The sequence below is a fragment of the Sminthopsis crassicaudata genome, chromosome 2 (genome assembly GCF_048593235.1).
Source record: "Sminthopsis crassicaudata isolate SCR6 chromosome 2, ASM4859323v1, whole genome shotgun sequence".
Taxonomy (NCBI): domain Eukaryota; kingdom Metazoa; phylum Chordata; class Mammalia; order Dasyuromorphia; family Dasyuridae; genus Sminthopsis; species Sminthopsis crassicaudata.
The window spans coordinates 481,386,138-481,399,804 of record NC_133618.1 but is presented as its reverse complement, the minus strand read 5'-3'; the positions used below and the strand labels follow the sequence as shown (position 1 = coordinate 481,399,804).

The 13,667-nt window shown below is 40.0% G+C and overlaps 1 protein-coding gene across 6 annotated transcripts in view; it reads right to left on the bottom strand.

Annotated features, from left to right (window-relative positions):
• Positions 1 to 982: 982 nt before the first annotated feature.
• The window catches only part of GPT2 (glutamic--pyruvic transaminase 2), a 51,749-nt gene continuing 39,064 nt past the window's right edge, over positions 983 to 13,667 (bottom strand). For all 6 annotated transcript variants that reach the window (XM_074293298.1, XM_074293301.1, XM_074293299.1 and 3 more), the window contains 3 exons: positions 12,277 to 12,432; positions 7,853 to 7,965; positions 983 to 3,501 (listed from right to left, as the gene is read on the bottom strand). In XM_074293298.1, the coding sequence (XP_074149399.1) occupies positions 3,411 to 3,501; positions 7,853 to 7,965; positions 12,277 to 12,432 (360 nt within the window). In that variant the 3' untranslated portion in view covers positions 983 to 3,410. The remainder of the gene's footprint in view (positions 3,502 to 7,852; positions 7,966 to 12,276; positions 12,433 to 13,667) is intronic.

Here is a 13,667-nt window from a genome sequence, read left to right as displayed (position 1 = left end):
AGGGCTTGGCTGAGCTAGTCGGTTAGGGCCGGCAGATTTAGGTTAGGGCCTAGAGGAAGGGCTTGGCTTAGCTAGATGGTTAGGGCCAGTAGGTTTAGGTTAGAACCTACAGGCAGGGCTTAGCTAGACGGTTAGCGCCGGTAGGTTTTGGTTAGAGCCTAGAGGCAGGGCTTGGCTTAGCTAGACGGTTAGGGCCGGTAGGTTTAGGTTAGGGCCTAGAGGAAGGGCTTGGCTTAGCTAGACGGTTAGGGCCGGTAGGTTTAGGTTAGGGCCTAGAGGAAGGGCTTGGCTTAGCTAGACGGTTAGGGCCGGTAGGTTCAGGTTAGGGCCTAGAGCCAGGGCTTAGCTAGAGGTTAGGTCCAGTAGGTTTAGGTTAGGGCCTAGAGCCAGGGCTTAGCTAGACGGTTAGGGCAGGTAGGTATATGTTAGGGCCTAGAAGCAGGGCTTGGCTGAGCTAGACGGTTAGGGCTGGTAGGTTTAGGTTAGGGCCTAGAGGAAGGGCTTGGCTCAGCTAGACGGTTAGGGCCGGTAGGTTTAGGTTGGAACCTACAGGCAGGGCTTAGCTAGACGGTGAGCGCCGGTAGGTTTTGGTTAGGGCCTAGAGGCAGGGCTTGGCTTAGCTAGACGGTTAAGTCCGGTAGGTTTTGGTTAGGGCTTAGAGGAAGGGCTTGGCTTAGCTAGACGGTTAGGGCCGGTAGGTTCAGGTTAGGGCCTAGAGGCAGGGCTTAGCTAGAGGTTAGGGCCGGTAGGTTTAGGTTAGGCCCTAGAGCCAGGGCTTAGCTAGACAGTCAGGGCCGGTAGGTATGTTAGGGCCTAGAAGCAGGGCTTGGCTGAGCTAGTTGGTTAGGGCTGGTAGGTTTAGGTTAGGGCCTAGAGGAAGGGCTTGGCTTAGTTAGAAGGTTAGGGCCGGTTGGTTTAGGTTAGGGCCTAGAGGTAGGGCTTAGCTAGACGGTTAGGGAGAGTGAATTTTCTATGCATGAGGTTGGTTCCACTGATTATAATACAGACAGATGTGGCGAATGACAAAATAGAAAAACCTTACATTTTTGATTAAAAGCTTCACAGGAATCAAGGAATAACTGGCTCTCCCCCTACCTTCCAATCCCTATCCCCCTGGTGCCAGAAACATTAAGGCACCAAACAAAAGGTGCATAAAACTCAAATCTCTAAGTGTATAATCCTTTCACATGAAGTTAACTTCCCTAGAATAGTTTATTTTTTTTTTTTAAACTGGATTTTGTATGTATGTGTTCTTAAGTGGTACAAATATTTAGTGTCTTTAAAAATCATGTAAACCTTGCAAAGTTTTTAGGGCTGTTGTCTGAAGGGAAATATAAAAATCTATTGGGTTCGTTAAGACGAAAATACGAACCCTTCCTCCCTGCCCAACCCCCTCCCCATGAAAAAAGCAATTGTTACAAAAATATAAAAAAATATACTAACTTCTCCACTGTTAACCTTTTTCTTTCAAATAGAGCATATTCAGTCCTAGCTGCCTTTTCCAAGCAGCCAACCAGAAGTCTCCAACTACCTTAAGACATTTTGCTATCACATACAGCATGTACGTGCAAAAATTCTTAAGCGGGGGTTGGGAAACCTTCAATCCTTCCCTTTTGATATCTAAGAACTTGACTACTTTTTCAAGAATGAACCTGACACTTTTGAATAATGATAGATTAGAAGTACCAAATCAATTTCCCATTGGTTCTCCTTTCTTTGCTCTGCTCCCCCACCCTCACATTCCATGTGGACACATAGAAGCTTCAACGAGGAAGGACACTTTAAGAACCCCTTTCTTCAACCTACTCCCTACAATCCCTCTTGGGAGAGTATCTGAGTCTCTATTCCAAAAACTATACATTGAAGAGCGTTAAGATATTAATAAAAGATAGCTATGTTATATGAGAACAAGACAGGGGACTGAGATCACCTATGTCAAAGTCCCTTTCACAGTTAAGTAAACCTCTCTTGGCTGTCTGACCTGAATACCAACATGACTGAGGGAGTCTGGGAATCAGAGGAGGAAGGAGCGTAGCTTTATTTCCCACCAATCCCTAACTCTGGATCTAGTCTACAGTTATCTTCTGGGAGACATGAGATCAGTGTCTTCCCTCAAAACCTTCTTCACCCTAATAAGCTACATCTGGAAATCTCCCTAAGTGAAGAGAAAGCTGGTTATATCATATGAAGCCGCTTCTAAGGGGAACAGATATAGCCTCATATAACTTAAAAAATCAGATAAGGAAGAAAAAAAAATATCTTGCAATCAGTTGGCCTGGTTTTGGGGAGAGTGGGAGTGGGGAGCCAAAGTTACTTGGTCCTCAATGTTCAAATTTTTAGTCAATAAAGACATGTTGAAGGGCCTATCAAACACAGTCTATACCATATTGCTTTCATTTTTCTGGGTCCCTTTTCTAATTGTGTAGGGGACAAACAAGTCAATCTTTCATATCCTGAGACAACTTGCAAGGGCGAATTGAAGGGAGCAGTAAAATCACTGGATTGCAGATAGATATTCCCTTAAACTCATGAACTTTCCTACCAGGAATGTCAGGGTGGGTGTAACCCAAGAGTCCCTCCGTCCATTACCCCCAAATCCCTAAGAGGTGCCTCCTACAGGAAAGGGGTAATGGTCTGTGTCCAACAGGCACTTAATGTAGCCTGAAGCTCTCCATGGGGACAAAATCTATATCTCATTTTTCCCAAGTGATATTACTGCTGAGCTCAGAACTTCATATCTCCACCTTTTTCCTCTTCAGCCCCACCCTTTCACATGCCTACTTGGCCCCATTCACTTAAGGCCTGGGGCAAATAGGCCTTTACATGTTCTAAAATCCATTGACATATTTAAGGGCAAAGTCCTATTCCTAGGCTGCTAAACTTTCAGCATCCTCAATCTGATCTCTGAATACCCCTCCTCTCAAAAGACTAGATTCTTATAAGAATAAGTGATTTATTTTACCTCAGCTACCCAATACTTAACTGAAGTTAAGACATTCTCTGGCACCTATTTTTTGCCCTAGATCTGAAACTTAGAACAACATAACTTTTTGTTTTGTTTTACAAACTCAACTAGGATTTTCAAATAAATCAGAGGGCATTGGTTGGCCACTTCTGCTGATCAAGTTCATCTTTCAGCTCTGTGGATACCAGGGCCTATGGGGTTTTCTGAATTGTGACCAATTCCCAGCTTGATTGGAAAGAGAAATCATCAAGGCACAAAAAGTCTCCTATAACAAAACCAAAGGTGAACATCACAAAGTCCCCCAGGCGAGATGCTTGGTAGAGTTGTTGTTCGGGAAGGATGGTTCTGGTCCAACAAGGTTTCTAAGCCAAGGCTTCTGTGGACCCAGTTAAATTAGAAACAAACCCCCCAGGTCTCTGTTCCTTGGGCAATGCTGTCTTGGGGCTCATGCGTATTTTTCCAAAAATTTTATGTGAAAGTCCTTCAACTTCTCCAGGACAGTCTTTAGCTTCTCCACAGGAGGGAGGATAGTCATTCTAGGGAAAAAAAAAAATAAGAAAGAAAGAAGATTATAATAATTCCTGGTTAGCCACAACCTAGATAGATATGGAGCTGGAAGAGACTTCAGCAGCCATCAGCCATCTAGTCCAAAACCCTCTATAAGGAAAGTGGGACACAAAAGCTCTTGGAGTAAAGGAGAGAAAGTCCTGAAACTCTTTTGCCTACGTCCTGCTAGTTCATAGCTAAAGAGCAGTTTTATGTCCATGGGCCCTTAGCCCAGTATGTATTAGAAAACCAGTTCAGAAATTTCATAGGATTTCAGTGCTAGAAGAACTCTTTTTCATTTTATAGATAAGGAAACTGAGGCAAAAGGAGAAATAATTTGCCCCATGCTACACAATGAATTAGTAATAGCTGAGCTCTTCTTATTACCCAGACTAGTCATCACTTTTATAACATATGAAGTGACTCACCCCAAAACAAAAAGGAAATTACAGACATCCTTTTAGAAAACCAAATACACATGCTTTGTGGCCAACATTTCAGCAGAACTTCTGGCATCAGTTGACAAATCCACAAAATTATTTTAAAAATGTCTGCTGATGATACATTTATGAGCAATATTGTTCCAAAACCAAAACACTTCTTCCAGGAAGTCCTTTCTAAACGAACAAATCCTACCCTGAAAGCTTTTATAGTCACTGTTTTTCTTAAGGCTTATGGTTGGTTTATACTATATTCAACCCATAGTCCTAGCACTTTGAAATCCAAACACCTGTCACAATTTCAGCTGCCACAAAATTTTAGTCTCATAAGTAAGAATGGACCTTAACAGTTAACAGAAACCCCCCACTTTACAAAATTTCTGACAAATGGTCACATTCAGTGGTAGGAAATGCACTACTTCCTGAAGCTATCCAATCCACTGTGGGCACTTATAATTTAGGGGAAGTTTGTGCTTCAATTAAGCCAAACATTCTTTTTATTAGAACTCACTCTGGGGCCGAGCAAACCCAGCCTTCTCCAATCGCCTATGTGACAATACTTTTCAAACACTGAAATATGATAAGACCTTGTATAAGTTAATGAACTATGTATTTCAGATTCCTCATTTTTAAAAGTGGTTTAACAGTAGTTGCCCAGCCTATCTCCCAGGGCTACTGTTAAAATTAAATGAGAAAGTAAAAATGCTATCAGTGTGAAGTACTATTATTGTGCTCTCAACAGTTTAGAGTAGTTTTGTCTTCCTAACAACTGTCTGGCTTTTGTTTCTTTTTAAAATCTGGTCCTTATTGGAGTAAGCAAGCTAGTGATTTGGGAGCCTTGAGTTCTAAAGTTATGCTGCCTTGGATTTTGGAGGAAGGATATAATTACCTTGTACTTCATTTTCTTTTTCTTTCTTTTTTTTTATACTGGGAAGGTGACATTACTATTCACCTCACAGGGTTCTTTAGAGAAAAGGGACATAAATATAATTGCAAAGTACAGGTCTTATGGGAATGTAAACAAGAAAGAAAATTTGGTCCAAGTACAATAGCAGTTAATGCCTTCAGATTTGATTTTTTGCAAATATGTTGAAAAATGATCTATAGTAAATGAAGCAATAAAAAAAGCAAATGTTCCAGGCATTGAGCTAGGCACTGGGGAAACATGCAATGAATAAGACAATCCCTATTTATAAGGAACTTACATCCTAGTGGAGAAACAATAAGTACATGTATAATTTTATACTAAATAAATATAAAAATAATAAATATAAGCCAGTTAGGAAAGGGAGGATCCTATTAACTAGAGTGGTCAAGAAAGACTTCCTGTAAAAAATGTTGCATGAACTGTATCTTGAAAGAAAAAAGGGATTCTGTGAGACAGAGGGTAGTAGGAAATATACTCAAGGCAAGGAGGGAGATAGTACAAGATATGAAGATCAAAGATGGAGTAATGAGTATGAGGAACACAAGGGCTGGTTGGCTGGATCACAGAATACGAGAATATTGTACAATACAAAGAAGCCCAAAAGATTGTTTGGGGACTTGTTGAGAGCTTTCAAGAATCTGAAGAAGAGTTGATATATTTTTTTCTAGTGGCAACAGGATTTAAGGAATAGGGAAGTGATATGATCCTGTTTACAATTAAAGAAAAGAGTTCTGGCAACCAAGGCAGGGAGACCAATTAGGAGGCTGTTGCACTATGCAAGCTAGTGGTGATAAGGACCTGAAATATACTGAGGATTGTAAGAAGAGAGAAGCAGTCGCATGTGAGAGATGCTATGGAAGAAGAAACAGCAAAACCTGACAACTAACTGATTGGATATGTTGTGAGAATGATAGCAAGGAGATGAGGATTATACCAAAGTTTCAAATTATGAAGCTGTAAAGATGGTGGTTCCCTCAAGAAAAACAGAGAAATATGGGAGAGGGATGGGCCTGGGAAGATTTTGCTTTGGATATGTTGAATTTGAAATATCCAATAGGCAGTTGGTGATATGGACTTGAAACTCAGGGTAGGCACTAAGGCCAGATATAGATAGATCTATAAATCATTTACAGAGAAAATATTTAAACCCTTGGAAACTGAGGAAGCCACCAAAAGAAAATAGAGAAAAAAGGGTCTAGGACAAAGTCTTGGTGAACACTGACTGATTGGGGAAATGATATGGATTAGATCAAGCCTACAATACTGTGAATCAGGGGTCACATGGGTCAGAGGAAAACAGGTGAGATGAGAGTCATGAAATCCTACAGAGGAATACATCTCCAAGAGAAGAGGGCTGATAATTAGTATCAAATGTGGAAGAAAGGTCAAGTAAGATGACATCTGAGCAAAGACTATCAGATTTGGTAATTCAAAGATTACTTTGGAGAAAGAAGTCTCAATTAAGTGTGAGAATGAAAGCCAGACTGCAAAGGTCTGAAAAGTGAAGAAAAGGAGAAAGGAGAGGAGAGAAAATAGAGGCAATGAGGACAAACAACTATTTCTAAGAGTTTGATTGATAAAGGGAAGAAAGCCATAGGATAATAGCTTGAGGAGATAGCAAACTGCAGTGAAAGTTTTTTTTTTTTTTTTTTAAAGATGAAGAGACCTGGGTATGATTGAAGGAAATAGGGAAAAATCCAGTAGCTAGGGAAGAGGTTGAAAATGAGAGAAAGAATAATTGAAGGGGAAATATGCTGGAGATAGCACACCTCCCTCCCTTCACTGAAGAAGCAGGACACTATGGGTAAAGCATGCTGAATAGTTAGCAGTGGTCAACATGTCAGTTAATTTTGCTGAATTGCTTTTTGGTGCTGATTTTTAACTTTGTTACTAGGGGCAGCTCAATCACTGGGGGAGGAAAGAAGAGATGACTAAATCTGAAAATGATGTAAAAACAAAAGATATCAATATTGATGGGTTGTTAGGAACCCTTTCTTGCTCCCTCTCCATGGCAGAAGAAAACAAAGGCACAGCTTTGCTGGGAGAATTTGGACAAGAATCACATAAGATGAGCAAGATAGGCCAAAATGTGAATCAGTAGTGAGAATTTCTGAAGGATGAGATCAGAAATACAGCTGGGTATTTGTGTATCAATAGAAATAAGACATACTTTTTTTTTTTTTTTGCATAGAAGCTATGCAAAGAGAAGGTGGTATTATCCCAACTTAAGAGAATCTTCTATTTCCATAAAGGGAACACATTTTTAGAAAAAGAAATATCCTAGAAAAAGGGAGAAAACACTCATTTTTGAGTCAGATCTCTCATCTAAGACAATGTCATTATGTATCCTAAGTCAATCCCTTCTCACTGGGTCTCAATTTTTTCATCTGCAAAATGAAGAACACTGCTGCTACTAATTATCTCATAGGGAGATTGCGGAAAAAAGTGGTTTGTAAAAACTTTACAATTCATGCAGCTTGTTGGTATAGTAGCTAGTATTAGACTTGGAATCAGGGAGACCTGCATTCAAATGTAGACTCAAGACTAATTATATGGGCAATTCACTTAACTCTATTTATCTCAGTTTGCTCATCTATAAAAAGAGACTAATAATAATAGCACTCCCAGTGAGGATCAAAGGAGATATTAATTGTAAAGCACTTATAGCATAACGCCTAGAAGAGAGTAAGCACTATATAAAATATTTGCTATACAGATTTATTTTCACCATCATTATTATTAGTAGAGGGCAAGGATAATCACCATCCAAAAGACTGGAAATAATGTTTTTGACATTTCTGGGTATAGGACGAATATTCTTCTGATATAAAAAAAAGTAATAGGGTAGAAGATGGCCCTTCTCCAAAGATTTCTCCCTGGCCTAAAATTTGGCTCCTTTTGGGGCTGCACATGAAACCACAGTTGCACCCCGGATTGAGAACTATCCCACCCAGGATAGGAAGCAGACAATACCTTAAGTGGTAAGTCTCTTCCCTCTGGCCAAAGCCGCTGCCAGGTACCACACAGATTCCAGTTTCTTCCAGAAGCTTCATACAGTAAAACATGTCTGGGGCCATCTTATGGGCCTGAGGAAATACAGCAAAGTTAATGAGTCATTATTTGCTTTTTACATTCACAATCAAACCAAAAGGAATACTTCCCTACTCTTACGAGTTCATAAAATTAGAGATGGAAAGAACCTCAAACAGTCCTTTCATCTAATAGAACCTTATCACTTGGCAGGTAAGCAAAGTGAGGATCAGAGAAGGGCAATGATTTGCTTAGGCACATGAAGGGTGAGTGGCAGAGGGAAGATTCATACCCAGAGTTCCTTGACACTTTTACTTGTATCAAGCTGCTCTTTCCCACTTGGGCAAGTGTTAGGTCCTGGGAAGAGGTGGGGTATAGGGTGGGAACAGAGCGGAAGAAGATACACATATACTCTGTTTCCTAAAGGCATGGAAAGGAGTAAGTTACAGCAGAAAAATCGCCTTAAACTGAATGCCAAGATTCTCAAGTTCAAATGATAGCTTTATCATTAAATATTTGTGAAACATTGGAGCAATATACTTTTCTCTGAACCTCAGTTTCTTTATCTGTAAAATGAGAAGTTTGGATTAAGTTAACCAATGGTCCATGAACTAAAAGTAAAAAAAAATTAATAATAACCATACTTTAATCTAATAGTTTCCTTTGTAATCCAAAGCATTTTGTTTTACTTTGAACATTTAAAAACATTATTCTGATCATAAAAATGGGGAAAGGATCCACATGTGCAAAAATGTTTGTAGCAATCTTTTTTGTAGTAGTAAGGAACTGGAAACTGAGTCGATGTCATCAATTGGAGAATGACTGAATAATTTATGGTATATGGATATTATGGAATATTATTGTTCTATAAGAAATGACCAGCAGGATGTTCAAGTCATATAAATGTGCTCAGGAAAATTGAAAGAACTAGAGAATTCGAACCCTTGAGATCCATAACTAAGCCCAAAAGAATTTTGCCATATCTCAAAACTTCTCTCCCAACAAGATTTCCACCAGGGGGATAAAGGGCTTTTATTAACTTGTTGAATTTCATCACTTTGTCTTTTCCCAAAAGAAGTTGGGATTTGGAATCAAAGGATCCAGATCAGAGTTCCAATTCTGCTACCTGTGTGATCTTAGGCAAGTAATTTAACCTCTCTGGGCCTTGGTTTTTAACTCCTGTGAATTATTTAAATATATGTATCTGCTTTTCTTTCTGGCTTCACTATTTTTGATGACTGTAGTTCCATTACTACCATTTATTCTCTCACCCATGTATTGAAGCTTAGAGTTATCTGGGGTTGTTTTATTTTAGTTATATTCCAAATTACCAAAAAAAAAAAAAAAAAAACAAACAAACAAAAAAAACACCAAACACAAATTTCCCTGACCAAAGCATATAAATTTGGTGTGTGTGTGTGTGTGTGTGTGTGTGTATGTGTGTGTGTATATGTATGTGTGTGTGTGTGTCTATTTATTTACGTGTTTATTTACTGGGGCAGCTGCCTGGCATAGTGTATATGGCACTAGCTAGCCGTGGTCAAGTCACTTAGCCCATTTGCCTTAGTTTCCTCATCTGTAAAATGTGTTGGAGAAGGAAATGGTGAACCACTCCAGTATCTCTGATAAAACAAGAAAAGTCCATCAGACATGACTCAACATATATGCGTGTGCTTGTATATGTTTGTATGTATTGTACACATATGTAGATATGTCCTCTAGAATTATGATTAGCAATTACAATGGTCAGAGTTCTTATTCTTTCAAAAAGATGTTTGTCTTTACCACATTGTTGTCATTGTATAGATAGTTCTCCTGGTCTGTTCACATCTGTATCCGTTCATATCAGTCTTTCCAGGTTTTTCTGAAACCATCCTCCAGCATGATCTTTTTTTTTTTTTTTTTTTTTCCTGAGGCTGGGGTTAAGTGACTTGCTCAGGGTCACACAGCTAGGAAGTGTTAAGTGTCTGAGGTCAAATTTGAACTCAGGTCCTCCTGAATTCAAAGCTGGTGCTCTATCCACTGCGCCACCTAGCTGCCCCCCCCCAGATTTTTTTTCTCCCTTTTTTGAGGCGGGGTTAAGTGACTTGCACAGGGTCACACAGGATGTGTTAAATGTCTGAGACCAGATTTGAACTCGGGTCCTCCTGAATTCAGGGCTGGTGCTCTATCCACTGTGCCACCTACCTGCCCCCACATGATCTTTGACCTCCTCCCTCTTCCTCATGCCATTTGATCCTGTTGATTCTGCTCCTGCAGCATCTCTTGAATCTGTCCCTTCTCCTAAAACCTCCCTTCTATAATCCTAATGCTCTCAATAACAGTAACTTGGATTATATTGCAAGTTTCATGATTAATTCTACACTGACATATTTCTAACTTATACTGCTCACTCACCGCTGTACCCCCATCCCTGCCTTCTCTATCACTCTTAAACAGCTCCCAAAATAATCCTTCCTATCTATACATTTGGTCACTCTCCTCTGCTCAAAAATAGTCAGAGATGCCTTTCTACTTAATGAATTAAGTTCAAACTGCTCTGGTCCAGTATTCAAGCCCTTCTGGAAATTCACCTTTCCAGCTTTTCAGATTATCCAAAGGGGCCTCCTCTGTGTGCCTCACTCATGACAATCTAATCCCCGCCCCCCCACTTCCATTTCTGCACTGGCCATTTCCCAGGCCTGGAATGCACTCCTCTCATCTCTCACAGAATTGTTCTCTTCCTTTACGATGCAGCTCAGGCACCTCCCTTCCCATGAAGTCCTCTCCACACATGCAGTACTCTCTCCAAAACAGATTATTCTCTGCTATGAATACAGGCTGTGTTCTTTTGTCTCTCTACATTAGAATGCAAGCTCCTTGAGGACAGGGGTTGTTTTGCTTTTTTTTTCGTATCTCCAGTGCTTAGTATGGTGCAGGGCACACAATCACCACCTAAATGCTCATCAATCCACTAGCTGTACCATTCTCTTTGTCCATAATGTCACTTCTTCTTTCCTGACTTCCCTAACTATCTTGTTTTTTTTTTTTTAATTTTTATTTTATTTTATAATTATAACTTTTTTTTTTTGATAGTACACATGCATGGGTAATTTTTTACAACATTATCCCTTGCACTTACTTCTGTTCAGATTTTTTCCCTTCCTCCCCCAATCCCCTCCCCCAGATGGCAGGCAGTCTTATACATGTTAAATATATTACAATATATTCTAGATACAATATATGTGTGTAGAACCAAATTTCTTGTTGCAAAGGAAGAATTGGATTCAGAAGGTAAAAATAACAGTTTACATTCATTTCCCAGTGTTCCTTTTCTGGATGTACTGATTCTGTCCATCATTGATCAATTGGAATTGGATTAGCTCTTCTCTATGTTGAAGATATCCACTTCCATCAGAATACATCCTCATACAGTATCATTATTGAAGCGTATAATGATCTTCTGGTTCTGCTCGTTTCCTAACTATCTTGTAAATTCTGACACAAATATCACCTTTTCTATGATATCTTTCCTGTTCTCCCTACTTAGGGACAATCTTACCTGTCAGACCTGATGTGGCCCTCTCTCTTATATTGAATATGCTTGACAAGAATTGTTCATCATAACAATCTGCTTTGTGCTTGACCTCCCCATTAGTAGGCAAGTTCCATGACAGCAGCAATTATTTTGTACCTCCCTTTTGCACCTTACACAGTATTTTATACACAATAGGTGCTCAATGATTCAATGTCAATTAAATTCAGCAAGAATTTATTGCTCACTCAGAGTGCTAAGCACTATATTCAGTACTATATATATTGACAATCAACCTCTGAGAATTAACTAGAAAATCAACTTTCTCCAGTCCCAGTAAGAGCATCAAGCAGAAATTCATGATGAATTTGAGTTTGTTTTCATTTGGATTTGCCAAAATGAGATGGCAAAGTCCTGTTCACAGCCCTGATTCTAGAAGCTAGTGTTCTATATCCCAGAGCAAATATAAGCCATTGAAGTGATTTGTAACCTAAGGGCTGACTCAGCAGAGATACCCAGAGAGCAGGAATAAACAACCTTTTCTTTGGGAATAAAACATATACCCTACCTAACAGTAGCCCCTTTTCCAACTGTCACAGTAACCATCATCATCACAGTTCTATTTCTATATCCATCTACCTATCTCACTTACTATGTGTAGATAACACTTACTGTGAGCCAGGCACTGTGCTAAGCACTTTGCACAATGCTGAAAGATAGACTATTATAATCCTCATTTTACAGAAAAGGATCCTAAGGCAAATGGGTAAGTGATTTGTCCAGCAAAACACAAATAGGGTCTGAGGCAGGATTTGAATTCACCTAAGAGTGAAGGCAAGAAGGACCAACCCACCTTAGCTGCCTCAATTGCCTTCGTTGGGATGAAGATCCTGGGAAAGGCATACATTGCTCCTTGTAAGGGATTACAGTGGATTCCTGGGACCTGGTTAAACAAATCTTCTGTAAGCTTGGCTTTTTGTGCAAGATTGCTCAGGACAGATTCCTTCTCCTGTGGAAAGAAAGAGAAAAGAGATGAAGTTAGGTTCACTTTGGGCAGTAACAGAATGACTAGGCTCTAGAACTGGTTCCTTCTACATATACCAACAAAAATGCAAACCAACAACACTTTGGAAGGAGCCTTTTCCTCCCAAAGAAATAAGATTATCGTCCTGTAGTAAAGTCACTTGAAATTTAAAAGCTAGAAAGGACTTTTAAGGTTATAGTTATATCTCTTTAGAGAAGGAAAATGGGCAGGAGGAGAGGACCCAAGAAGCTAACTAGAAAACACCTAGTGGAGAACCCAAACCAGAAGGCATTGGCACATGTTCCTTTCTATTTTATAATTATAATTTTTTTGACAGTATATATGCATGAGTAATTTTTTAAAATAACATTATCCCTTGTAATCATTTTCCCACATTATCCCCTCCCTCCCTCTACTCCCTCCCCTAGATGACAGGCAATCCCATACATTTTACAGCACATATTCCTTTCAATGAAAGTCCCTCTCTGAGGCTTCCAACTAGTCTAAGACTCGAGGAAGAGGAGAGGAAAAGGTTTGGAAAGGGATGAAATCATGACTTAGGCTATGTGGTGGTGACAGGAGCATTAGATTTGGGCATCCTGAGAACTTAGGTCTGATTCCTGACTCCAGACCTACTTGACTTTGGAGCAAAGTCACATCCCCTTTTTGGGCTTCTCAGTTCCCTTGTATTAGAGGATCTCTGAGTCTTATGATTTCTTGTGTCCTAGACTTGAGAAGTCCTGAAGAATGAAGGCTACCGAATTGAGCAGGTAGGTTACTGCCAAGCTTTCTTTCCCTTCAGTCCCTACTCACCAATCCCTGACTTCACTCCACTCCCAAGGGGAGAGTCATTCCTTCTTGCTGCTCCATTCAAGATGCCACATTCTGCCCTTGCTTTGGAATTTGGGCAGAAAAAAACTTTTCTTTCCTCCTGTCAGATATGCAGTTGAAAATGAAGCTGCCTTACTTTCCTGGAAGTGCCCATGATGCTCCTGGTTCTCATACAACAACCAGACTGAACTCAAAAGGCAAAGCCAGGGATGCTGGGTTCCCAACATGGGAAAGCACTCCCTCCACCAGAGGTGGATTTGAATGGATTTTGCTCTCTTCTAGCAGGTGATAGCTTCAAAATCTTTTCCCACCATTTTTGACCTCTCAGAAATCATAAGAACCACATGAAACAGATTGCTTTTGTGTGGGGCATGCACCCACTTCCTGGG